Here is a 25202-nt window from a genome sequence, read left to right on the forward strand (position 1 = left end):
AAAACAGAATCACCCTTCCTTCTATTTAAAATTGAGTGTTTAATGTGGTTGCCTTTCTTGGGTGGGAGAATACACTTCTAAGGCACTGGCGTCCAAGGGGTCATTTCCAGAAATCTGCTGTGCAGGGATGTGGAAAAACGTTACAGGCTTCTTCCTGCTTCTGGGATTCTCTGTGTTAAGGCCAGTGCTGCGTGTAAACCAAAATCCTGTGCGTGGGAAAGGAAGAATTAACAAGGAAAGCATTTCTGGGACACGGTGGCACAAATATACGTGGCTGGCCATCCAGAGCTGGTCTTGCCCTAGGCAGTCGGAGGGAGGGAGTCTCTCTGTGCCGGGGCAGGGGGAATCGCTCGCTCCGGAGGGCAGAGGGGCTTCGGCGAGGCGGTCATTTAGGCTTCACGGGAGCGCGAAAGCGCCCAGAGCCTGACGTCATCGGCCATCAGCTGACTGTGCTCAGGGCCCGGGCTCCGCCGCCTGCAGCCACAGACGCAGAAGTGGCGGCCACCGCGGCTGGGCCACATTCAGCCGGGGGCTCAGGACTGCGGCGGCCGCGCTAGCCCTGCGGACTCGGCACCTGGGGCGCCGCTCTGCAGGCGTGGACGCAGACGCCGGGCGCCCACCGGCAGCGCCTCGGTCCGCTCAGAGCATCTCAGAGGTTTTGTCCGCATCCCAGCGCCTGAGCCCAGCGGGCGGGAAAGCAGACGGTGGAAACGCCTTCCCAGCGAATTCCTCCTCGACCCCTCCGGGCACAGGGAGAACCTTGGCGGGCTGGGCGCTCGGGGGCGCGCCTTCCAGCGCCCGGGACCGGTGGAGTGAAAACTCCGCAGGAAGCTGCCCGCCGCTACAATTTCGGCTTCTTGGGGTATTTTGCTTTTGAGCCCGAAAGTTGGCTTCACCAAAAGCCCGGTGGGGAGGGCGTAAAGGAGACCCTCAATTCCGCGCGCCGGGCTCTCGGAGTCCGTAGGCAAAGCGGCCTGCGCATCCTGGCTGTGCACCTGCGGAGGACCGGAGCCTTAAAAAGAAGAGCGGAGGAGTCCGCCCGCACCGCCAGCTGGAGCGCGGGATCCGCGGAGGGGGCCCGGCTGGGGCGCCACCGCCCGCCCCGGCCCGCAGCTGTCCTCTCCCACGCCGCTCTGCGTGTGCTGCCGCCTTCCAGACCTGGGGTGTCCAGGAAGATCTGGGTCCCAGGTCCCTGCCGCCCCCCTACCCAACCCCCACGTTCCGGGGGCGTGGCTTGGCGCGAGGGCGGGTGGCAGTCTCCTCCGGTGTCTGACCAATCTGACAGGTCTCCAAATTCCTGCCTGCCGCCCGGCTCCCACAGCGCGCTCCTCGGCGCTTCCCTGGATCTGGAGGCATCTCTGACTTCCCCGCGGCCTCGGGCTTCCCTTCTCGCCCAAACCTTACACCGCAGCACCCACTCAGCCTCGGTTCTTGCCTTGGATCCGCACGGATGACTTCTCTCCGTTCTCTGAGCGGCTGGCTTTGGAGCCCTTCCCACTTTTTCCGGCCCCCGCCTCCAGCTTCTCCCAGCTCCGGGCCGAATGGACTCCAGAGAGCGCGGTGAAGGGCATGGGAACCGTGAGCTGCGCCTCCTCGCAAGCACAGCTGGAAGGGTTGACCTCCTCTTATTGCAGCGACTGGGACCCTGAGCCCGCCCCCTGCCTGGAGGGATGCGTGGGGCCAGCGCCAGTCCTGCTCCTTCAGTCCTCGCTCGGGAAGTAGAGACAGCCAGAAACGATGAGCCCCGAAGGGAGACTCAGCACACCCCCTCCTCCAAATTAACTGTTTGGTGACTCGTTAGCTCGGAGGCTCCCACCTCTCCAACCCGCCAGCCGGGCACCCCATTCCTCCCCCTTCGTTGCCCCCGCCCCCAGCTCCGCCCCGGCTCCCCATCCCCGCGAAATGGAGTTCTCCGAAGGTCTCTGTTCCAGCCACAGCTGCTAACTTCGCACCCGTCGCCGCTGCCGGTCACCCTGGGCCAGCCCCCCTCAACCACCGAGTCGTGGGCGTCCCGAGCCCAGTGCCGCAGCCAGGACCCGCCTGGCGCGCAGCAGAAGCGCGGCGCCCGGGAGCCTCTTGGAGAGCAAAGGCTGCGCCAAGACAGGGGGCCGAGAACCGGCCTAGAAGCCGGAGCCCGGGAAGGGGGCTGCGTGGCCCAGAGCGCTGCGGCTTCTGCGGACAAATAGCCGCTGCTGCCGCTCACCCAAGCTGCGCGGGTTGGCGGGAGGGCGGTGCGCAAGGACGCGGGGGTCTGTGGCGATCTTCCAGGCGCCCTTTGCCCCGGGCACACTATGACCTGACCTGCAGGGGGCCTCCTGCTCCCGACTCCTGCCACGGGGCGGCCGGGGACGAAGGGCTCCACGCCAAGCTCCTACGAAGCCGCCTTTGGGTCTTCAGGAGCCCCCTCCCCCAGGCTCTGCGCCTCCTCCCTGCGGCCCGGCGTCATGGAGCTCTCCGATGTGCGCTGCCTCAGCGGCAGCGAGGAACTCTACACCATCCACCCGACGCCCCCGGCCGGCGACGGCGGGAGCGGCTCCCGGCCGCAGCGGCTGCTGTGGCAGACGGCGGTGCGGCACATCACCGAGCAGCGCTTCATTCACGAGCACCGAGGCGGCGGCGGGAGCAGGGGCTCCGGCAAAGGCTCGGACCCTGCGGGCGGAGGCCCCAACCACCACGCCTCGCAGCTGTCCGGCGACTTGGCGCTACCCCTCTATTCGCTGGGCACCTCGGAGAGAGCGCACGGCACCAGCGGCACCAAAGTCTTCCCTGAACGCAGCGGGAGCGGCAGCGCCAGCGGCAGCGGGGGAGGGGGCGACCTGGGGTTCCTGCACCTGGACTGCGCCCCGAGCAACTCGGATTTCTTCCTCAATGGGGGCTACAGCTACCGAGGGGTGATTTTCCCCACCCTGCGCAACTCCTTCAAGTCACGGGATCTGGAGCGCCTCTACCAGCGCTATTTCCTGGGCCAGAGGCGCAAATCCGAGGTGGTGATGAATGTGCTGGACGTGCTGACCAAGCTCACCCTCCTGGTTCTCCACCTGAGCCTGGCCTCGGCCCCCATGGACCCGCTAAAGGGCATCCTGCTGGGCTTCTTCACCGGCATCGAGGTGGTCATCTGCGCCCTGGTGGTGGTCAGGAAGGACACCACCTCGCACACGTACCTGCAGTACAGCGGCCTGGTCACCTGGGTGGCCATGACCACCCAGATCTTGGCCGCGGGCCTTGGCTATGGGCTCCTGGGCGACGGCATAGGCTACGTGCTCTTCACGCTGTTCGCCACCTACAGCATGCTGCCGCTGCCGCTCACCTGGGCCATCCTGGCCGGCCTGGGCACTTCGCTGCTGCAGGTGGTCCTCCAAGTGGTGATCCCCCGACTGGCGGTCATTGCCATCAACCAGGTAATTCTTGCCTGCCTTGCTCTTCCCCTGGGTTGTGTGACAATAAATAGCGTTTTGAGAGGCAGGTGGCCTGCTCACTTGAGTCCCCTCCCTGGGTGGGCCCTGGCCAGGGCCTTGTACCTGGGTGTTGGAAGCCGCCCATTGTCCTCACTAGCAGAGAGGTGTGGACAAGGAACCCGGAAGGCTGGTCAACCTTGAAGATCTGAAAGGTCAGAGCCCAGCACCCACTGTCTAGTTGAGACAATGGTAGCTAAAGCAACTTCCACCTTTTAGTCTTATGTAAATCCTTGCTGATTGGCTATTATTGGAATTGCCTGCCTAAAGGCTATGGGTGTATCTCATAGTCTTAATAAAAGGGATAGCGAGGCCAGAGCGGGGTGGAGTCCTTCCCCTTGAGTTGGGCTCCCGCCTGGCCCCCAATGTTTCCAAATTAATATTTTCTAGTCTCTTTCATTTGCGTGCGGCCTCCTCCAGAGCCCAAACCCTGAACCTGAACCCTGATCCACGCGGGACGTGGGGGGGACACTCGCAACTGGCAGCCCAACGTGGGGCACTCGCACCTGGGAGGTCCTGGTCCTGGGTGGTGCTGGATGGCATTTCTCTCTTCCAAGAGGAATTGGAACTAAAACCTCTAAAGTTTCTGTCAACGCCCCCCTCCCCCCAATATTCTGATTCTGTATTTCATCCCTGACATCAGCTAAGAAGCCAGCATCTTCCTACCCAGCACACTTCCCGGGGCGTCAGTAGTCTCTGGAGTAGGAGGCAGGGGGAGGAGAAGCTCCCAGTTGAGAAGGTGACCCATTTCCTACCAGCTTTACTCTGAGAGCCCTGGCAGGGAGTGCTAAGGGACTCTGAGATACAGAGCTGGGTTGCTGTGTATCTTCGGGCCGCACATCCTCAATTCCCGGAGGAATCAACGTTTGCTAAGCACATACTAACTGCTGGTGCTGGAATCCTACTTATGGCATCTCACCCCATACTTCAGACAATCCTGTGACACACATTTATCTGGGAACTCTTGATTGCTTTGGGGACCTAATGATGATATCTTCTTTGCAGAAGCCACCCCCAGTTCTCTGAATCAGTCAACCTTGGGAATTGAGGCCGAGATGGGTGTCATTGACCAAGAAGCAAGTTTTGCTTAATTGAAAAGGGGCATTTTGATGCAGATGGTTTGAAATATTTAGATGGAACCTGACCCTTCAGGTCTCTTTCTCCCGCTTTATTCCTGTCTTTCCCTATTAAATATGGATGTGTTTAGGTGAACAAAGTTCCCATTGTCTGTGAATGAGAAGGTAGACAGTGCCTTTATTGTTTCAGCTCATTAGAATCAATAGATAATTTATGGTCTGGCACTTCCTTTGCCAAATGTCTGGTGGTAGCAGGAGACTGGATTCGGGGGCTTCTGGATAAAGGTGAGGGGAACACATCAGTGGAAGTGTTTTCCCATAGAAGGCTGGTGACAGGTGCTGGCTGCTCGGTGAGTCCCTGCTCTAGCCCCGGGCTCTGTGCCACTTCTGCTGTACCTGAAACCTAAAAACTCCTCCTCCTGGTGCCCAGCTTTGAACAGATGGTTCATAAGATAAGCTGGTACAACACCTCTGAAAGTTGCTCATGATTTGCAGAGCGCTGGCACCATGCGAGTGGTTGACCCATGGCTGACCTGGGCTTCTGGTGATTTAGGATCCTCTCCCTTCTCTGATGGCTCTGTCCTCATTGCTCAGGCTAGTCGTCTGGTTGGCAGTGTTTATAATAGTGCTTTCTGAAGGCTCCCTGTGTAGAGCAGCGAGTATGTAAAGTACGTGGCTATGGTCCTCAGGCAGGAGATGGAGCCTCGGTTAGTAGGGGATGAGCAGCTGAACTTTTTTAATTAAAGACAATAATGAATGTTGTATCAAAATGACCAGGAGCCTTAACACCCCTATGAGATAAAAATTCAATTTTGGATTGTATAACATTATATTTTAATTGTGCTTCTCAATCCTGTTTGGACATGGATCTGAACTGAATCTCTCATTTTCTTCCAAGTTTTCTCATTATTTTTTGCATTTTCGTTACCATACCTAAACATCAGCTCTCTCTTCTCCCTCCTCCCTTTTCCCCTTTCTCATCCTCTTCTTTTGTCCTCTCGTCTTTCTTTTCCCATCTTTTTTTCTCTATAGGTTGTTTTCACAATACAGCATAGTTATATGGTCACATGCAGAAAACTCCATTTATTATAAGCTACTGCTTTTTCATACACTAGCCCTCCTTAGGACGCGTTACCAAAAGTTTTCATCCAGTCGGCTTGGAATAGTATTTGGAAAAACACATCCTATGTGGCAAAAGATGAATATTTTCTAAGTTCTAAGTATAGAGACACTTTGCATGCCAAATGAATCCAGAAAGTAAATTTTGGCTCCATATTTGTTTTATATTCTACTCAAATACTACCAGATGGCAGGAGATTAAAAATAACCCCAACATGTCTTCCCACACCCACCTCATCATAAACAGTCCTACACTGTGAAAGCCAAGGTCCTGGTACATGCAAACCAAGTTCATCGAACTTTCTGTTTGGGAGGAGTTCTAGATGAACTACAATTTCTGAGTCACCTTTCACCTAACAATCCGAGCGCTATCCTTCCCTTTGGGTGCTGAAAGAACCTTTGTGGCTTTGGCCACAAAACATTTTCCTTTGGCGCCCTCTAGAGGTCCAAGCTTCTTTCTTAGATCCTGCAGAGGGATGAAGTGTAATTGCTTTAAAAATTAAAAATAAAAATCTGGGATTTTAAAAACTGTTTCGTTTTCCCTGCTTGGTAATATACAGGGTGGGGGCAAAAGTAGGTTTACCGTTGTGAGTATGCAAAACACAGAGTTTATTCTTGTATCGTTATTTATTAATTATTGTATTATTTTCCATAAGAACAACTATAAGCCTACTTTTGCCCCACCCTCTACAAGGTACACTTAAAACCTGCCAACAGCCTCGCGCAGCAAGTAGAATAAATCCTAACTCGCTACCATGACCTCCTTGAGCCTCTGTGAGCTGGTTGCTGCTTCTCTTTCTCTTCTCCTCTTCAGGTTCCAAGTACATTGTCCACTTCTGTTTCTCAAATATCCCAAGCTCTTTCCCTCTTCCTAGCCTGCTGCCTAAAACCATTTTCCCAGGTCCTCACATGACTGACACATTCTCATTATTTCACTCACTCCCTGGTGCGTGGCTTGTCTTCCTTTCTCCAGAGCACATCCGCTATCTGAAATCATCTTACTCGTTTATATTTATGGTGTTTCTTCCCCTGCCTCCACAACCTCAGAAGGTAAACACCACGTAAGGGCAAAGGCCCTTGTCTGCCCTGTTTACTGCTTTATCCTCAGCACCTAGAAAATCCCTGGCACACAGTAGGTAACAAACAGTCACTACGTAAACAAGACTAGTCATTGCATAGACAATATTATAAAACTAGAGGCCTGGTGCACGAATTTGTACATGGGTGGGGTCCCTCGAGGTGGCCTACAGGTACCGGGCCCCAGCTCGCACCCCCAGCCTTGCAGCCCCACAGCCCCACCTGGAACTCTGCTGTGGCCTGGCACTGCTGCCTCACCTGCCCGACCATCCCGCCTGCAGGGTGATCGATCGGGGCTGGGGCCCCCCGCCGCCGCTGCTGGTCACCGTCTGCAGGGCGATCGGGTCCGCGCTCACACCCTCCTTGGCCTGGCACCTCACAGCAGCTCCTGCATTGAGCGTCTGCCCCGTGGTCAGTGCACAGCATAACAACCGTTCAGATGGACACTTAGTATATTAACCTTTTATATATATAGAAGATATCCAAGTCTCCTGATGTGTTGGCGAAAGCTTTCTACACATGTAAGTTGTATCTATGTAAGGCAGCCTTTTACACATAAATACCTTTGGAGAAATCAAAGCACAAAACCAATTCTTTACTTTTATACAATATTTCATATGTATCCAAGTGCCTTTACATATATGATCACATCTAATGATGATAAACAGGAGAGATCATCCTTCATTTTCATTTCAGAGAAGAAATGCCTGATTCTTAGAAACTTTAAAGGGATGTCCCAAAGGTGAGGACCCGACAGGTGCTGAGTGCAGGACTGAAATCCTAGCGCTGGTGCCAGTCCTTCTTCAGAAACCTTTAGAGGTTGTTCTTCTAAACACCTAAGTACCCTAGATGGATCAAGAGTGAGGGGCACCTGTTACCCACTCAAGAGAGTCACACCCATACAACACCTGAATCAGCATTTAGTGGGAAGGGCAAAGCGAAATCATGAGAAAAATGAATTGCTAGGAGTGGGCCCTTCGTAGCAAGCTCATCATCGTAGTTCTCAACTGGACCAATTTTGACCACTGAAGGCCATAAATACTGCAGTGTGTCAATGTCTGCCAACTCAAATCAAATTTCGTTATTGAAAAACTGAGAGGCAGCAACCAGCTCTACACTAATCTCAGTTCCCATTAACAGAACGGTCACATTTTCGAGAAGCACCAAGTGAGAACAAGTACACAGTCAGAACACCTGAACAGCCATTTCACTTTCCTGATGATGCCATTTCTAAAAGTAACCAATGAGCCAGCCATCGGCCTCCTTAATCCAAGCTATGAGGGCCCCCTTCTCCCCTTTCCATCCTGACGGCAATCAGATCTGTGGCTTGGTAGGGTAATGACCAAGCTGTAAATCTCTGCAGATTCCCTGTGTGAAGGGGGCAGAGTCCTGTGTTCACTGAGATCAGCCTGTGCTTTCCACTGAGGATACAAGAGGGGACCTAAAAGGGGCCACCCAGGAGGTGCCTTGCCATCAGCGAAGAGATGGTTTGTGTTTTCTCCACTCAGTGAACACAGAAGTTCACTCGAGTCATGGACTTCCCATCCAAACAAGGGATTGTTGTCCAGGGCAGATGTGATGACCCATATATTTCCTAGGTCCCAAGTGGCACTGGAAATACTGAGGAAACCAGAAGGTTCAACACCAAGTTTAAAGGGCTTCTATTTTGCACACCCTGACAAAGCTCAGCTATAGGTTACACCAGGGCTGTAGTGATGTCTCACCCATTTCAAGTTAAGGTATGTGATGGAAACTAATGATACTAGTGCTGCTGTCCAGAGTCTCTAAGACAGATTTTCCCACATTTTAAATAAATTGTTTATCCTGTTTGCTCAGTATACCGATCTGAAAATTCATTACAAAATGACATTAAATGTAGAAATAAAATATTAATGATGAGGTTATATTTGCTAAGTTCTTTCACGGGGTAGATAAATTCTAAGCACTGTTGCTATAATTAGCGTTTTTCTCTATTTTAATTGCTGGTGACAACATTATGAGCCACCTAACATTTGAAACTCATTTCGTTCTCATTCTTCAGCTCATTAGTGATAAGTTAGTGAAAATCATTTCGTTATTGGAAAACTGAGAAGCAGCAACAGGAACCAGAAAGATTGCTGCTTTATGCTTCCCTCTGGGGGATTCTAAAATGCTAAAGCCTGTGGCTAATTAATCTTCTGTAACCTCTTGGTGAGGTAGATAAGCAGACGTGTCAGAGTGGAGGTGAGTTCTCCAAGATAACTCGGAGCAAAGGCAGCCAGGTATGCAAGTCCAGGTTAGTCAGGACTCAAGGTCACTGTCAGATCTGAATTTCCCATGCAGCATTGTCTTTCCTGCCTGACATCCATCGAACAGTAGAGACTAGAATCAGAAAAGGGCTAAGTAAATCATGGTCATTAAACTTGACCAGTAGTAAAAGATACTTAGCCTTTTAAAAATCCTTTGGCAGGGAAAATGTATTTTTTTGTGCTAGGTAAGGTGGTGGTTGATGGTATGAGTAGGTGGGGGTTAGGAGACAATCAGGCTTTACATATGCTTTCAAGTGCATTTCTGGTCATTTGAATGAAGGATTGACTTCCCAGTTAAGATTAAGTAAGTATAACAGAATTACCAACATCTCTCCCCCATTGGTAAAATTTAAACAACAGCATGTATTGAATGTTCTTTGTGAATGTCTGCCAACTCAAATCAAATAAGGGATTTGGCCCTGCTGGCGTGGCTCAGTGGTTGAACGTTGACCTATGACCCAGGAGGTCACGGTTTGATTCCAGGTCCGGGCATATGCCCGGATTGCAGGCTCGATCCCCAGTAGGGGGTGTGCAGGAGGCAGCTGATCAATGATTCTCTCTCATCATTGATGCTTCTATCTCTCTCCCTCTCCCTTCCTCTCTGAAATCAATATATATGGAATTGTATACTCCTTAGCATACTGCAAATGACATGTAATTGAAATCATCCCAATTTGGTAGCTGCTATCAAGGTAAAAACTCACTTCACAACACACAAATATCCATGAAATGTGTGCACCTCGCTAGCTATGGTGTGTGCATCTTTTAAAGCCCAAATATCTCCATCCCTATACATTTTCCTGTAGCCAATTCGTATAGGCTTAAAAAAAAAGAATTGCCTCATCCCAGCCTGTCTGAGGAAATGACTTTCAAAAACGAATTTGAGTGTCAGCATCCCCAAGAGATTCCTCTGAATGCCCAGAAATGGAAATATTCTCTCTTATGTGTGAAAAATACCAGAGACAATCCTTTCTGGTTCTGTCTTTCCTTCCCCTCGCCCCACACCTTTGAGGTGGGGGGGCGGGCAGAGAGTAGGCTTTGCAAAGGATATTTTTAATGACTTCTCAAACAACCAATTAGATCCACTCGTCCTGGTCTTTAGATACCTGTGCCCTGAATTTGCAAACAGATTTGACGTCTGATTTAGAGAGAGCTGTGAAATGATTGTGAGGTGCGTGCTTTGCTGGACTGGGTTATGAGTGTGTTGGTGGGCCAGACATCATCAGATTGAAACTGGGAGGACTGGGAGGACTCCACGCCGGGACTGCAGTGTCACGCTAAGTGGGACAAATGCAAGAGTCATATCTACACCTAGATGATTGATGGCACTTTCAGAGCTCAACAACAAAAGAAAGTGAAAGCAAGCCTTAAAAAAGGGAAGATGTTTTTAAAGTTTATCCCAGAGTCAGTGCTGCTGGCACTGTGTCATCAAAGGACACTACTACCATCATGCTGCTGTGACATTTCACTGTTGTCTAAATATTTCTTTGGATGCTAGATCATTCATTTCACAAGGGTGTCTATTTCAATGGGTCCCACATGTGTTTATTTTCAGGGCATAAAAGACACGTACAACATGCATCTCAAACCCTTCCTCTCACCCACAAATGGGCACAGTATAGATTCCCTGGGAGGCCAGCGAGTCCAGACCAGTCAGTCGGACGCTAGCGGTCCACTTGGCATATTGATTGGGAAGCGTGTTCTTTGCTTTCTCTGGGCGGGAATTCAAGGCAGAAGAAACCGAAGGCTGGTGGATTTTTGTGACCTATCCGTTTGAAGCTCGGTTTGCAAGAGAACGGGTTCTGTAGATAATTCCTTCCCCCACCCCCATTTTCTTAGGGCTTGAGTCTAGGACCATTGCTTTACCCCGCGGTCCCCACAGAGCAGTGGAAGCCAGAATCACCTTTCCTGTGTCTCCCCGGGAAACACACTGGATTTACACCCTCAGATGCTACCCTGTGGGTTTTGTTTATGAAGGACTATTTTAAGAAGCCAGCTTTTCTCACTGCGAGATTTTTCACAGTCTGCCCTGCAGGGGAGAGGAGGAATGCAGAGGAGATTAATTAACCACTGAGGTGCCAGCCATTCCCAGGGAGGCCTGGCCACTTCCTGGTAGGAATACTAGTAAAGGCCATTCCACCGGCAAATGCAACTATGGGACCGCCATCTCAGCCCATGAGCTGGGACTGGAACTCAGTGTGATGTCCCAGAGCCTGCAGTGCATTGTTCCGTTGATATCTCTGCATCGGACCGGGACTGGGCATGTCTGGTTTGGTATTTGAATTTCGTTGACCTAGATCACGTATTGAGTAAGTGCCATACCTTGCACATTCATAGTCACTGGGGTTTTCTAGCCCTTCCACCCCACTTCCTGACTTTTTTGCCTCAACTCTTTGTTCAAAGCCTCAGATGCTCCTAAATCGGGAAAATGATAAAATTATTCATGATGAGACATGGAGCTCAAGGTGAAATTAAATCGTATTAACATTTTGGGTTTTTAAAAAATGAGTTATTAAAACGCCATCTCTGTGTAAATTGCTACTGACATACAATTTTCACATGAATCAAGAGCTATTTTTTTGAACCATTTTTTAAACAACACATCCTTGTCCTGTGTCAGCCGATTTTCCAGTTGGCCGGAGTTAACCATTTCGGAACATTTTCTTCTACTTTCGTGTGTGATTGCATGCTGAGCCCACAGGATTGCTTGGAAAAGAGGCATGGCCAAGGATTAGGGAATGCATTAGCAAAGTGCATGTGTTTAACTCAGACCTGGGGAGAATAAATGCAGCATGAGAAATGTAACAGAATAGGACCCCCCAAAAAGAGAGGACATGAGAGGCCTGGGGATAGAAGGGATGTAAAGAGATATGATGGGTGTCCTCAAATACCTGGGGGTGCTACCCTGATGAAGATAGACCAGTTATGTCACTTGTGTCCTGTAGAACAGAATAAAAACCAAGGGTGGTCACAACAGCCCCGGTGACTTTGGTCCATCTAAAGCTGAGGTTTTGTAACAAACAGACCTGCCCACAGGGGCTGCTTTTTGAAGGGATGAGCTCCCTGATCAGGGATTACTCACGGGGGAGCCGCACAGCAGTCCACAAGGGATGGCTTAAAGGAGATTCCCATGCAAGGAGGTCTTTTCCTCAAGGTCAGTTGAAAGCCACTGGCTGCCTCTCCAAGCCATCATGGCGGCTTTGCAGGCAGGAAAATGGAGAGAGTGAAGAAGGAGAGGCCAAGGTGGCCACAAGGTCTTTGCCAACCAAGTCATCTGCCCCTTTATTTTATTTTTTAAATATATTTTTATTGATAACAGAGAGGAAGGGAGAGGGAGAGAGAAACAGAAACATCAATGATGAGAGAGAATCATTGATTGGCTGCTTCCTGCATGCCCCCCACTGGGGATCGAGCCTGCAACTGGAATTGAACCGAGACCTCCTGGCTCATAGATCAATGCTCAACCACTGAGCCATGTTGGCTGGGCTAAGCTGCCCTTTTAGGTGCCCCTCTGGAATCCCTGTTCAAAAATGTCTGCTTATATTTTGGGAACCAGAATTCTGACCCTAGGACACTCCATCCGCAAGAGAGAATGGCAAAGAACGGATCACATTTCACTGCCCCCAAAAAACTTGGACTTGCGTTAGGAAGAAGGGGAGAAGGAGACTGAGAAGGTAGATTATTCCACAGATATCTGTTGACTGCCTGTTGGGCTCTAGGTTCTGCGTACCCCACAGTCAGAGGCGGTTGCTGCACGAGGCTGGTACTTGAATGGATCGGGGAGGGAGCCTGTGACTGGCGCAGAGGTGGCAGGTCTGTGCCTGTCTCTTGGAATCCATCTGGGACACAGCATTCCGTCAATATTTTCTGTCAGGGCAGGTCTTGGGCTGCTTTTAGCATAGATCTCTAAAGCATGAAAAATCAAAGCTGCGGCAGGTTTTTTCAAGGAAATATCAGACTCTAAAAGATACTGTAGATGGGTGTGGAATGTGAGGGGTAGAAAGGGACCCTAGGGAAGGGGTATGATGCCAGTTATTTACCCATCACCTTAAGACTGCATGCACGCCAGCCCTGAGGACCAGAAGACACGGCGTGAGAGCGTGCCTGCCTCGCGGTCGGAGAAGAGCGGACTGGCCTGCGGCTCCGGCGTGCCCATCGCTCTGTGTTCACAGTGACCCCAGCGAAAAGCTGACTAGCTTGCCTTGGAGCTCCAGGCAACCCATCCCCATGCAAGGTGGGCAGACCGGCACTTAGGCAAGGCTCAAATCCCTCTCCTTGGCACTACATTCTGCCTTTCCCCCTGCCAGAGAAGTGCCATAATAGTGCCCTGTGCCCACCCGGCTATGAGTCCCTGGAGGTCAAGCATTTTGCCTTGTTCATCTCTAGGTCTCTAGCACCTGGCATAGCACCTGGCACATGGGGAGCTCTGAATGCCACACTTTTAAAAAATTATATATTCATTATTGATTTCAGAGAGGAAGTGAGAGAGAGAAAAATATCAGTAGTGACAGAGAATCACTGATAGGCTGCCTCCTGCATATCCTACACGGGATCCAGCCCACAACCAGGGCATGTGACTTGCCTGGGTATTGAACCGTGTGTGACCTCCTGGTTCATAGATTGATGCTCAAACACTGAGCCACACTGGCCGGGCTGAATACTGTACTTTTAAATGAATGGAATGAATGAGTATTACATGATCGTCTCCTTCCCCCATGACCACCCCCAATGCACACAGTCACACAGTCATCAACAGGGAATGAAAAACCAGTGAAAGAACAGAAATCAGTTTCTCTGGTCAATACAGGCAGAAGTGCACCAAAAGTTATTCCATGAAGTGTCTTGGGCTGAAAGCCACAAGCTGAGATTTTGCTGCATGAGTTAAAGAAAGTCAAGCAGATAACATGAAGACAGATGCAAATGATTATCCAGATTATTTAAGCCAAAAAAAAGTAGAAGAAAAAAAGAAAGGAAAAAATGTGGACCTTCGTTATTCATAGATGTTTGTCCATTGCTGCAAATTTTAAATAGTCCCAGCCCATCCATCCAAAATACGGTCCAAGTACTAACACAGGTCTTACCCTCTCATTGGCTTCTCCCGTGGTTCTTTAGCTCTCTGGCTCTGAATCCCAACACCGACTCCTCACTCAGGCCCCTGCTTTGTGGGATACCAAAAAAATGCTTCTTTGACCTGACCTCCCAGTGGTGCCCCCTTCTGGTCGCCAGTGGAGGTTCACCCTCTGACTTCACACAGGTCCAGCTGTGGGTCAGGGATGCCCCCACCTTCCAACTTGACACTACACACCAGCATGGCTGGTCTGCCTCCCTTCTGAGAGGAAGACATTGAATGAAACGCATTGACTTTGCTGGGCATAATAACTGGATGATAAATTAGTCCACTGTTTCCCACGGCTTAAAACATATCCCATAAAGACCAGGTCGTGCCCTAACCAGTTTGTCCGAAGACTGCCATAAGCAGAATGAAGCCTCATTTTGGATATGGGAATGCAATGCAATTAACTAACGCAGACTTCATGAAGTCCAAAACAAGGTTATGGTGTAAGTCTTCCGTTTTCAGTTTTATGAATCATTATTCTGCTTAGTCCATTTTTCTATGGTCAGTTCAAGAAATAGAATCAAAATCAGTAAGAACAAATTCTTTTTCTTTTAAATTCAAAGTCAAACTTCTCCCCAAACTTGGGCGAGTCTCCCTAGCCTACTGGTGGTGGGCAGTTCATTTAAGAACAGGTCCTGGCCAGACAGTCAATGTCAAATGAATAGAGTCCTCCCTTCTTTACTCAGGAGAAAGATACAAATGGAATTAAGTGCTTTTAAGCCAATTGACCTGGAACCCTGACCTGCTACGATCTTGAGACAAAGTGCTTCCCGAAACTGTGCGCCCTAGGCACCCAGCTGGCCTCACCCTGGTCCCGGCCCTGGTTTATGTTTAAGAGGAAGAACCTGATTGGGACTGAGAGGAGGGGATGTTTCTTGGTTAAGACCTGAAGGAGGAAGAGGGGCCGCGGTAAGAAGGGAATTATGGGTTCCTCATTTGTTTCTATCACTAACCCACGTGCTCTCTGAGGACAGGCACCGTCCTTTTGTGTATTCCTGGAATACACACGGGCACATCACAAGGGACGCTCATAGGAGAGGCTGTTGAGTACATGCCTGAACAGCCATCCCAGCATCAATATTGCTGCTTCCCTTTTTAGAGCAAGGACACTGACCTCCGAGTAGTTACATCACTTCCCCTGGACCGTTCGGCTAATAAAGGATTCCAAACCACATCTGTCTCATTTCAAAGCCGCCCCTCGATATGATGGTCTTTTAAGGCCACTTTATCTCAATTAACTCTGCTAGTTTCAGAGGCAATGAGTTAGAAGTCATGAAGAATGAGAAAAGTGAAATTAATATTCCCAATAGTAGCAAGGCTTACAATAATGCTATTGTACTATGGAGACAGGGCAGCAACCTCTACTGAATATAGCACCCCGTCATCACTGGAGGACTAACCTTGGACTTTACCTCCAATGCGATGCAACTCTGTACAGACCCATCCACCTGTTGTGGCCACGAACTGAATTCCCCGCAGCTCTACAGTGCTATTCCTGGGAAATCACTTCTGAGGTGCCTCAAGCTGTCAGCTTTTTATTCCCATGAGTTATAATGAATGTGAACATGGGGATTTGTGTACTTGGCTGGTTTATTTGTCTCCTAACATCAGCTAATGACAAATCTCACAGCAAACATAGCCTACTGAGGTCTGTGACCTCTAAAAAAGATGGGAAATGGGAGTAATGATGTAGCAAATGCTGGGAGAATGACTTATTAGATGGTATTTAATATTTAATTTTTCCTAGTGGTTTAATTGCATTGGACACCACGAGTTGTAAAACTGTGTGCCGTTTTTAGTCCGTTGATTTGTTTGGAAGGGAAGGATGACTGAGAGGTTTAATTGACAGACAACTGTTTCTTTTGAATATTTAATTACGACTTCGTGGTGCTCGTCAGAATTGCCGGTCTGGCTTTTTCCTAATGTGCCTGTCAGCTGTAATCAACAAGCCATTTTCTGTCAGTGACACCCGGGGTGATGGAGCTGGGCACTCACACAGCCTGATACCCCGACCCGGAAGGCTGGCTTTGTGGTTTCCTCGTTGCTGTCTGCAGACCCCAGGAAACAGACACGGTGGCCTCACTGTACTTCAGTCTATGACGAGATGTTGTCAGAACTTCACCATTTATTTTTTTAATATGTTTTTGATGTTTTAGAGAGAGAGAAAGGGGAGAAGGATAGAGAGATAGGAACATCGATGAGAGAGAAACATCAACATCATCGCCTGGCTGCCTCCTGCACGCCCCCCGACAGGAGATGGATCCCGCAACCCGGGCATGTGCCCTGACTGGGAATCGAACCGGCAGCCTCTTGATCCTTAGGTTGATGCTCAACCGCTGAGCCACACCGGCTACGCAGAACTTCTCCGTTTATAAACACGAAGGGGGTTGAGGAAGATGAAAGAGTTGTGAACGGATAGCAGGAACCAAGCCCTGGGCAGGAGCAGTCGTATTTCTGGAACACGGAGGGGTCTGATGTGGCCACACGGGAGCAGGCCGCCTTGTCCTGCCTGGGATGGAAGTCTGCCAAGCACAGGCCAGCGGTCCACAGGCTGACTGCCCAATGGTAGGTGCGATGGGAGGGCCCCACCAGTTCCAGAAATAAGTCATTGCACACGCTAGATGCCCAAACTGCTCCTCGGGACGAAAGGATGCCCACCCCCTTTCAAGCTACACAGTCCTCTAATGTCCATCCTTAGGAAGCACACCTTCCATCATGGATCTAGAACATTTCTCCAAGGAAGAGAAACCATTCTGCACTTACTGCTGAGCCCCCCCGCCCCCCCCCCAACCCTGCTACCGATGGCTACCGTTGTGGGGGTTTTCCAGGCTGATTCATGTGGGAGTTCTGCTCTTTTTCACCCACCCACCCACTCACCCCCTTTGGCTGTCTTTCTGCCTGGTGAGCAGGTGTAATGACACCCTGCCAGCCATCGTAGGCCATGAGCAGACCTTGAGGGTGGAAGCCACACAGTAGGAGGGTGGGCCCCAAGGAATAAGAACCCTAGGACACTGATAACACTATGAAGCCACCACACTAGCCCTAGACTGGCCATCCCTAGATAATTTCTATGTGACATTATAAAATAGACTCCAAGTTCGTTCAGTCCACTGTTATTTTACTTCTCCATTACCAACATCCAAATGTAATTTCTGATCAATACCGGCTGCAAAATGTACTCCTGGTGTATCACCCAATAAATTAACATCGGCTGCTCCTTTAGACACCATTGCAGCTCTTATACTTAATGATCTAGTCATCGAAGATAGGCAGGGCCATTTTCATTTTGTGGTTTTGTTGGGGCCGGGGTGGGGGGGTTGCTCCATACTTGATATTTGGGACCAGAAAGACCCGGATCATAATTTACAGCACTGGAATAAATGCCAGGTAGTCGTTATGGCTGGAGAAGATCCGTGGAACTATTTCCCAAAGGAAGTAATAGATACCTTCCTATTTATAACCCTTTGGACTTGCACCAGGCCTTATAGGATTAAAAAGCCATTCCTGGAGGTGCTCAGTGGAAGCCAGATGTCATTGCCAGGGATTGGGGGAAGAAGGGAAGGGGTTGAACTTAATGATGTTTAAAATACCTTCTAAAAACAAATAAATAAAATCCCTTCTAGTTTGAAGCTTGCGACTCTGTGACTCTTGACATTATAAGTAATTGGTTAGATGTAGAATAATTGAACTCTAAAAAGGAGAGAAGTTCAATCAATCTCCTAAATCTCAGGAAGGCATGCTGGACATTGACATCAAGCAGTTCCCATAAACTTGGCCTCATCCTGGATCTTGATCTCAATGAATCCAGGGATCTCTATTCCATCCTGTAGTTTCCCAAGCCAGAAAGCCCACATGCATCCCTGTCACTTCTTCCTCTCTCAGTCCCCATGGCCAAGCAATTGCAAGTTCCTGACAAATTTGTCTATACATATCCTCACGTCTCTCCTCCTTTGTCTCTGCTCCTTCCACTTTGGTGCAGGGGACACCACTCCTCATCTGAGTCACAGTAGCCTCCCTGCATCCACTTGCAACACTTTCCAGTCTCCTTCCTGTCCACCGGGTCATCAGGATAGTGCCTTTCTTACAATGTGGGCTTACAACCCACCAGTGAACATCGTATCTAACACTGCTCTTGAGAAAAAGGTGCAACTCCCTCCTGGACCTGCCTTTTAGATCTCCTCTCTGTCTCCCTCCGATGATGCCATTCTTTAGATTCTCTCTCTCTCTCTCTCTCTCTCTCTCTCCTCTCTCTCTCTCTCTCTCTCTCTCTCTCTCTCTCTCTCTCTCTCTCTCTTTCTCCCCCCTGTCCCTCTCCCTCTCCCTCTCTCTCTCTCTCCCTCCCTCTCTCTCCTAAAGCCACAGTGACCTTCATTCAGTTCCTTGAAGAGCCCATGCCTTTTTCTGCCTCTGAGCTGTCTGACTTTCCCTTCCTTCTTTGCTTGAGATGCTCTTCCCTCATTCTTACCTCAAGGAAACTTTCTTGGGAAGGTTTCCTTTGCCTCTTAGGTATCACATTTTAAAAATCCCCCTACTTTTCTAAGAAAACATATACCATCATGTGTGTGTCTCTGTGTGTGTGTGTCTGTGTGTGTGTGTGTGTTAGTTCATTTCCTACCTGACAATAAATGCTTTGAAAATAGGGAATTGGTCTGATTTGCTTGCTCACTGGGATATTCTCAGCAGCCCATGTTCGATAAATACTTATGATGGAGAGAGGGAAAGAAAGCAGGAGGGGATATAGGGGAGAGGGATAAGCAGAATGAGGGAATTACCCAAGGCTGGTATTCAGAGCCAGATGGTGGTCCTGGCTTCTTTAAATGATGAATGACAATAGAATTTTAATGTCCAAGAAGGTAAGATAGACTTGGGTTGGACTAGGGTTTGGATTGCTGCTTCTACCAGACTTCTGGCCTATTTCTCTCTGGCTCAGATCCTGGGTGAGGCTAAAAATTGCAGTACCAGCAGCTGAACAGGAATCGTACCAAGAGAAGATGACTTAATAGATCTGCCAATTTGTAACTCCAGTGATCCCACATAGAATTGTCATGCCAATGCGATGCTTTCTTTTATTCTGGTAAAAATACTCATGGCTTCCATGGTCTTTAAATAGATGCTGTCATTAAAGAGGCAAATACCAACTTTATTAAATACACTCATTGCTTATCTATAATAATAAAAGCGTGATATGCTAATTAGACTAGACACCCTTCCAGACAACCTTCGGACGAAGCCAGGGCTACAAGGGAAGCCCGGGTCCCGGGTGCCAGAGGGAAGCCGGTGCTGGCATTCGGAGGAAGGAAGGCCTACTCTTGCATGAATTTCATGCATTGGGCCTCTAGTTTCTTATGAGGAATATGGATAAGGCTGAGTTATCAAAAAAACATAAGGCTCTGTTGATCTCATAGAGGAAGTTGACACAAATATTGACTTGGATAGATAGATGATAGATCAATAGGTAGAAAACAGAAGATAAATAGAATATAAATAGAAAGAAGATAGGTAATAGATAGGTAGATAGATAGACATATATATACTAGAAGTGAGTAGGATTTTTGAGTCCTACTGTCATTCCTTTGTGCATTTAATTTTGGGAATGGTCTGGGAGGAGTAATGAACAACATAAGAAAGAAGGATACAAATAAAAATATATGCTTAATCTATATATTTTCTATCAATTTTTTATCCTAATTTTGTTTGAATACCCCAATGGTGAGGCACTCACTCCATTCCAAATAGCTCTTTGCCTTTGATGTGACAAGTCTGCCTGTAGGAAATGTTTGTTTGGGGCATGATAGAGGCAGCTGTCAGGGTTGTATGCCTAGGATACCCAGGTCATCATTTCCAGGGATAGCACCATTACCATCACTTTCATCCCCATCATCACCTTTCTCCGCAAGAGTTCCTGGTGTTTCTGTAGCTCTGTGAGCTGGAAGGAAGATGTTGTTAGTTCTGACCAGAGACACTGAGGAAGTCACAGTGGAGGTGCAAGTGAACTGGGAATCCAAGGGCGTGATTGTAAGGTTGACCTCCACTGCTAGGAGTTGAGATGTCCACATGGTGCCCTTCACTGTACTTTAACCTTTAGGAATGTCCACGCATACATTTCCTCTCTAAGAGAAGACGGTACTTCGGGAAAATGAGTGAGAACAGGTGCTCTGGAGCCAGAAGGCTTGGGTTTAGACCCTGAGGCCACCACTCATTAGCTTATGACCTGAGCCTCAGTTCCATCATCTATAAAGGGGGACTGTTCTAAGGGTGGTGTGAACATGGACAGAGATGATTCAGGAGAAGTCTCGGAACAGTGCCTAGCTAATAAGTGTTATGTTATCATGCAGCTTGTAGTGAAAGCTTTGCGAAGATGGAGACCTCCATTCTCTCATATCCTGCCAGATCTCCAGCCTGAGAAGGTGCCTGGCGCATAAATGCTGCTCCCTAAGTGATTAGTGAATGCAAGCGCAGAGCCGCTGGGGGGAGAGTGGCCAGAATGAAGAGGCAGGCAGTAGGCTCCAGCCAAAGCAGTAGCACAGTCTGATGAATGAAAGTGTCTGCCTTTGATATTTGAACTGTTCTTTCCAAATCATTTGAAAGAATACGCTTACTGCAAACATCATTTCTCCATGACGGTGTATTTTAACAAAAGAAAAGAACAACTTCTTCTTTTGTTGAATGTTCTCTTGTCCTTTAAAAAATAGCTAACGGAGACAATATTGCAACTCCATTGAGTGACTATTTTGATTAAATGTTGAAAGAGAACATGTATTTCAAAGCCCACTTCTTTCTCTTGGGCCAACACGTACTCCAAACGATCCACTCGGAGCACTCATGCCAGAAGAACACTTGGCATTTATTTGTAATGCAATTAGGGTTTTAGTTTGCTGGTTTTCAGTGTACACAGTGGTGTAATAACTGGGTTACAGAGTGCAAATCACTAGCCCTGCTGCTTATCCGACCAGGAGACACGGACCTCAAAGGGTCCTCACCGTCCAAACACTGGGCAGCCACAATCCTGGGCTGTTCGTTCCCTAGTGGGGTTCTTCCCCCTCTTAAATGGCCAACTCCTCTGTCATCATTTCTAAAACTCTGATGAGCAAAGGAGATGGATTATTATCAGGCTGACTGCTAACTGGCTCCTGCCCATGCCCCTGATGGAAAATGGGGTCAGACTCCCAGCTGGCGGTCACCAGTGAGAATAGCACCCCCTGGCAGCTGCCCCCACAGTTCCCAGGAGAGGAGGCAGCTCTTCTAGCACCCTGGCACCTGCTCCCTGGCTTCCCAGCATTCCTCTTCCCAGACCGTAAAGGGCAGTTATGCAAACAGTATTTTCTATATGTAAATTCAAAAGCCAAGGCAACTGTACACAGAAGGACCCAGGGTAGGGGCAAGGAATCCCCACCTGACCACCTCTGATCCTCTAGCTCCACTTTCTAGAGTCAAGGGCATTCCAAGTTTGAAGGGATGCTCAAAGCCAACAAAGGTTGCTTCGAATCAAAGCAAGGGTCCTGCCTCCAGGGTCCAGGGTGGGGCAGGAGAGTGACTTAGGGCTGAAGAACTTTCGGAGGAGTCACGAAACAGTCTGAGTGCCCTGCCAGTTCTGGCAGACGGGCCAATGGCTTCAGGGGGGATCACTTCTGAGCTGAATGTCTATCAGCCAGCCAGCCCCTTCTCTGCTCCAAGCTGAGCATGCTGCCCCTTTGCAGCAAGTTAGTGTCCCTCCCCTGGTAACTAAGCCCCACCTCTGGTCCCCGCCTCCCTCTGCCCTAACTCCCATGGCTCTCCCCGCTGCTCACTCTGCTCCAGCTCTCTCTCTCCTAGAAATCCTCTGAGCATCTCCTCCTGTCCTGACCACTGGCCCTTCCCTCCACCTGGAATGTCCTTTACCCAGAGACCCACATGATCCACTCCTCCTCCAAGTTCTGGCTGGAAAGCCAGCTTCTCAGAGAGCGCATTACCTTGAAATCCTAATTTAAATGTGTAACCTCTCTCCCACGTGGCATCACTGCCTGCCCCGCATTCCTCTGCCCTTTACATTGCACTATTTTTTTAAAAATCACTTTCACCTCCTACCAATCCAGATAATGTGCTTAGCTATACTGCCGGCAAGGCAGGCGCACAGATAGGAAATTGAAAATTGTGTCCATTTTTCACGACTGTATCCCCGGAGTGGCCGACAGTGCCTGGCGTGGCGTGGGCACTCGGGAAATATTTGTTGGATGATGGATGAAGGAACTGGGTTCCATCAGCAACTGGGTCGTGATGTTTGTTGTCCTTCTCAGACAAACACAGGCTTCTTATCTAGGCGATAGAGAAGAGGCAGACTTGGATCTGTATTTCAGGCCCAGCCCCCACAACCTGGCCATGTGCGTAGACAAGTTTCTCACCTGAGAAGTGGGTGTCATTACCCCCATAGTGAACTGTTATTATATGGAATACAGTATTTTTATAAAGCACCAGGCACCTAGGAGGAAATTAATTAACTATTATTTTTGTAATGGTAACCGCTGGATAAAGCTAGCTGTATGTTATGAATTGTTTAAAGACAAATAGCCAAAGTTATGGAGAAGACAATAGATATATCTAAAGTGAGTTTTGAAAGTCCCTGTGATGTTGATTAGCTCATATCTTACCCATTGTCCATTCATTTTTACCTTTTCCTTCATCAGGGCAATGCTGTGAATGTTGATAATGGGATAGATATTTTCTATTATTTCTTTGGATACCTGCTGCATGGTTTGCTCACCTTTTTTGGGCTTCTGCCCAAATACAACCTGATTAGAGATACCTTCCCTGACCCATAGGAAGGAAGAAGAGCTCCTCACTTCTCCCATTCCCGTCTTCTCTTAATCAGCTTTATTTTTCTCCATGACGCTTTTCACCCGTGCACAGGAAATGCTATAATTTTTTACCGTTTTGTTTATCTGTGTCCCCATAGGGTGATGGAGTCTATTTGGTCCACTGACATATCCCCAGAGATTACAGCTGTGCACTTACTGATTTGAAGTGACTGCTCTTGATTAGGCAATTGCCCAGGAATAGAGTTTGAAGACTTACACAAATGGCCTGTGCCTCGCCCAGTAGAATGTGCCATGGGTAGGATGCCCATACATCATGGTGTGTCCAGGACACTCCAGATGTATGCGTGTCTCCTTTCATTCTCACAAATGCCCCAGTTTTCAAAATAAGGGCATTGCCACAATAGCCATGGAGTCCAAAAGAATTAAGTATGACACATAACCCTCACTAAAGGAACATATCGTCTAGATGAGAGGGAGAAATAAATAGCTATTGACAGTAACAGCTGACATGTAGTGAATGCTCGTCATGTGCCAAGGGCTCCATGTTATTACCTCTCCCAGGCACAACAATCTACGAAGCACACGATGATCACCCCCATTTAACACAGGAGGAGTGTGAGGCTTAGAGAGGTTAAGTGGCCTTATCTACCCACAACTAGTTAAAGGCAGAGCTTTCCAGTTTTTAAAAATTATTTTAACCCTGATCATCTTCCTGAGAATAACAGTCCCTTGAGCATGCTGTGGAATAGAATTAATTGAGATGAGTTGGGGAGAAGATCCCAGAAGCAGACCTTTGCACTGCTAGGTTAGAGTACGAGGCGCCATGGAGGGGCTTTTCCGTGTGACCATCTTTTACCCTATGGCCATCCTGAAGGTTAACTGTCCCACTTTTAAAAATTGATGAAGTAGAATTCAAATCTGGAATAAGCATATTTGGGGGGTGGAGGGGAATATAAACAGGATAGTATTAGGCATGAGTCAACGTGGGCTGGAGACTTTCTATGTTCCTGGCTTCCGGTATATTCTTACTACAGAATGTGGCACAAAGTGTATGTAAGTCAGCGTTGTAGACCAAAACACACTGCACTCACTCATAATCACCATCAACTTACATTTTGGAAGAACACCTTATTTCATTTAAACATTAAATGAATACGCCTGGAAAAGCAAGGGTAGACAAAACCCTGGTTAACAGATTATCTTATGTTTATTCCCTACTACAGATGTTGACCAAGGTTTGTCTGTAGATAGAATGTCCTTTTAAACCACTCTGTTCTCTGTCCTCATCACAGAAAGGGTTGCTAGGAGACAACTTTGTCCCCCCACCTTGAAAATAGTACAGCTGAGAAACTTTATAAAGTTATTCCATGTAAAGCCACCTTCTGTCTGAATTGGGCTACTCAATTTGGACCTAAGCAACTCTTTTTTTCCCCCCTCTGTAACAATAAACATCTCTCTCTCTCTCTTTTTTTTTGTAAAGTAAAACAGAAGATAACATGGGCTTCCTTGGAAGAGATAGGATTAAGACGTCAGTGACTTGGGGAAATGCTCCAATTTTTGGTGCCTATTGGACTTAGTCAACCCGGAACAGATGCATTTGAAGAGAAAACAAGCTCTTGAGAAGATGCTATTTTCAGCTCAGTTACTAATGATGAATCCAAATGTTTCTTCAAACCCGATGACCCAATAAAAATTGCCATAGTAACTATGGCATTGTGGGACACCTCCTTCATGCTCACACCACAAACTTCCTTAGGAACTGCTGCCACCACCTCAGTGACACCACCATCTGCTGGGTAGTGAGGAGGAGGAGATGGTGGGGAGCTGGCGAGGACAAGGTGATTCTGATTTGTGCGAATCCCTGGGAGAACGGAGTCTCGGGGCAGAGATATAGGGTAGAAATCATTCTCTGTGGTTTTCACCATGATGGAGAAGTGGTTCAAGCAAAGAGCACCAGGGTGAAACAAGATTAGAGCTTAGACAAGGGGGCCTCTCCTGTGGCACATACTGTAGGGTCACCATCCTTGGAAGAACTGTTTCCTGCCTATTTTCTTGGCCAACTCCCCATATTCTTTAGGTTTCATTTAAGTATTTCATCCTCAGAGAGATTTTTCTTGAACCACTTGATCTACATTAAGGTCCCCACTGGATGCCCCATAGGAAGGAGAACTTAGTTGTCCTATTTGTCACTGGAATCTAAATCAGTGCCTACGTCCTATTTGGGGGTCAGTAATTATTTCCAAAATGAATGAAGAAAGGAGGAAATTAACTATGAGACAGTC

At 48.5% G+C, this 25202-nt stretch overlaps 1 protein-coding gene across 4 annotated transcripts in view; it reads left to right on the forward strand.

Annotated features, from left to right (window-relative positions):
- Positions 1-2317: 2317 nt before the first annotated feature.
- Positions 2318-25202, forward strand: part of ADCY8 (adenylate cyclase 8) — a 145040-nt gene continuing 122155 nt past the window's right edge. For all 4 annotated transcript variants that reach the window (XM_080646997.1, XM_080646998.1, XM_080646999.1 and 1 more), the window contains exon 1: positions 2318-3398. In XM_080646997.1, coding sequence (XP_080503123.1) covers positions 2445-3398 — 954 coding nt within the window. In that variant the 5' untranslated portion in view covers positions 2318-2444. The remainder of the gene's footprint in view (positions 3399-25202) is intronic.

This window comes from Plecotus auritus (assembly GCF_963455305.1).
Source record: "Plecotus auritus genome assembly, chromosome: 11".
NCBI lineage: Eukaryota > Metazoa > Chordata > Mammalia > Chiroptera > Vespertilionidae > Plecotus > Plecotus auritus.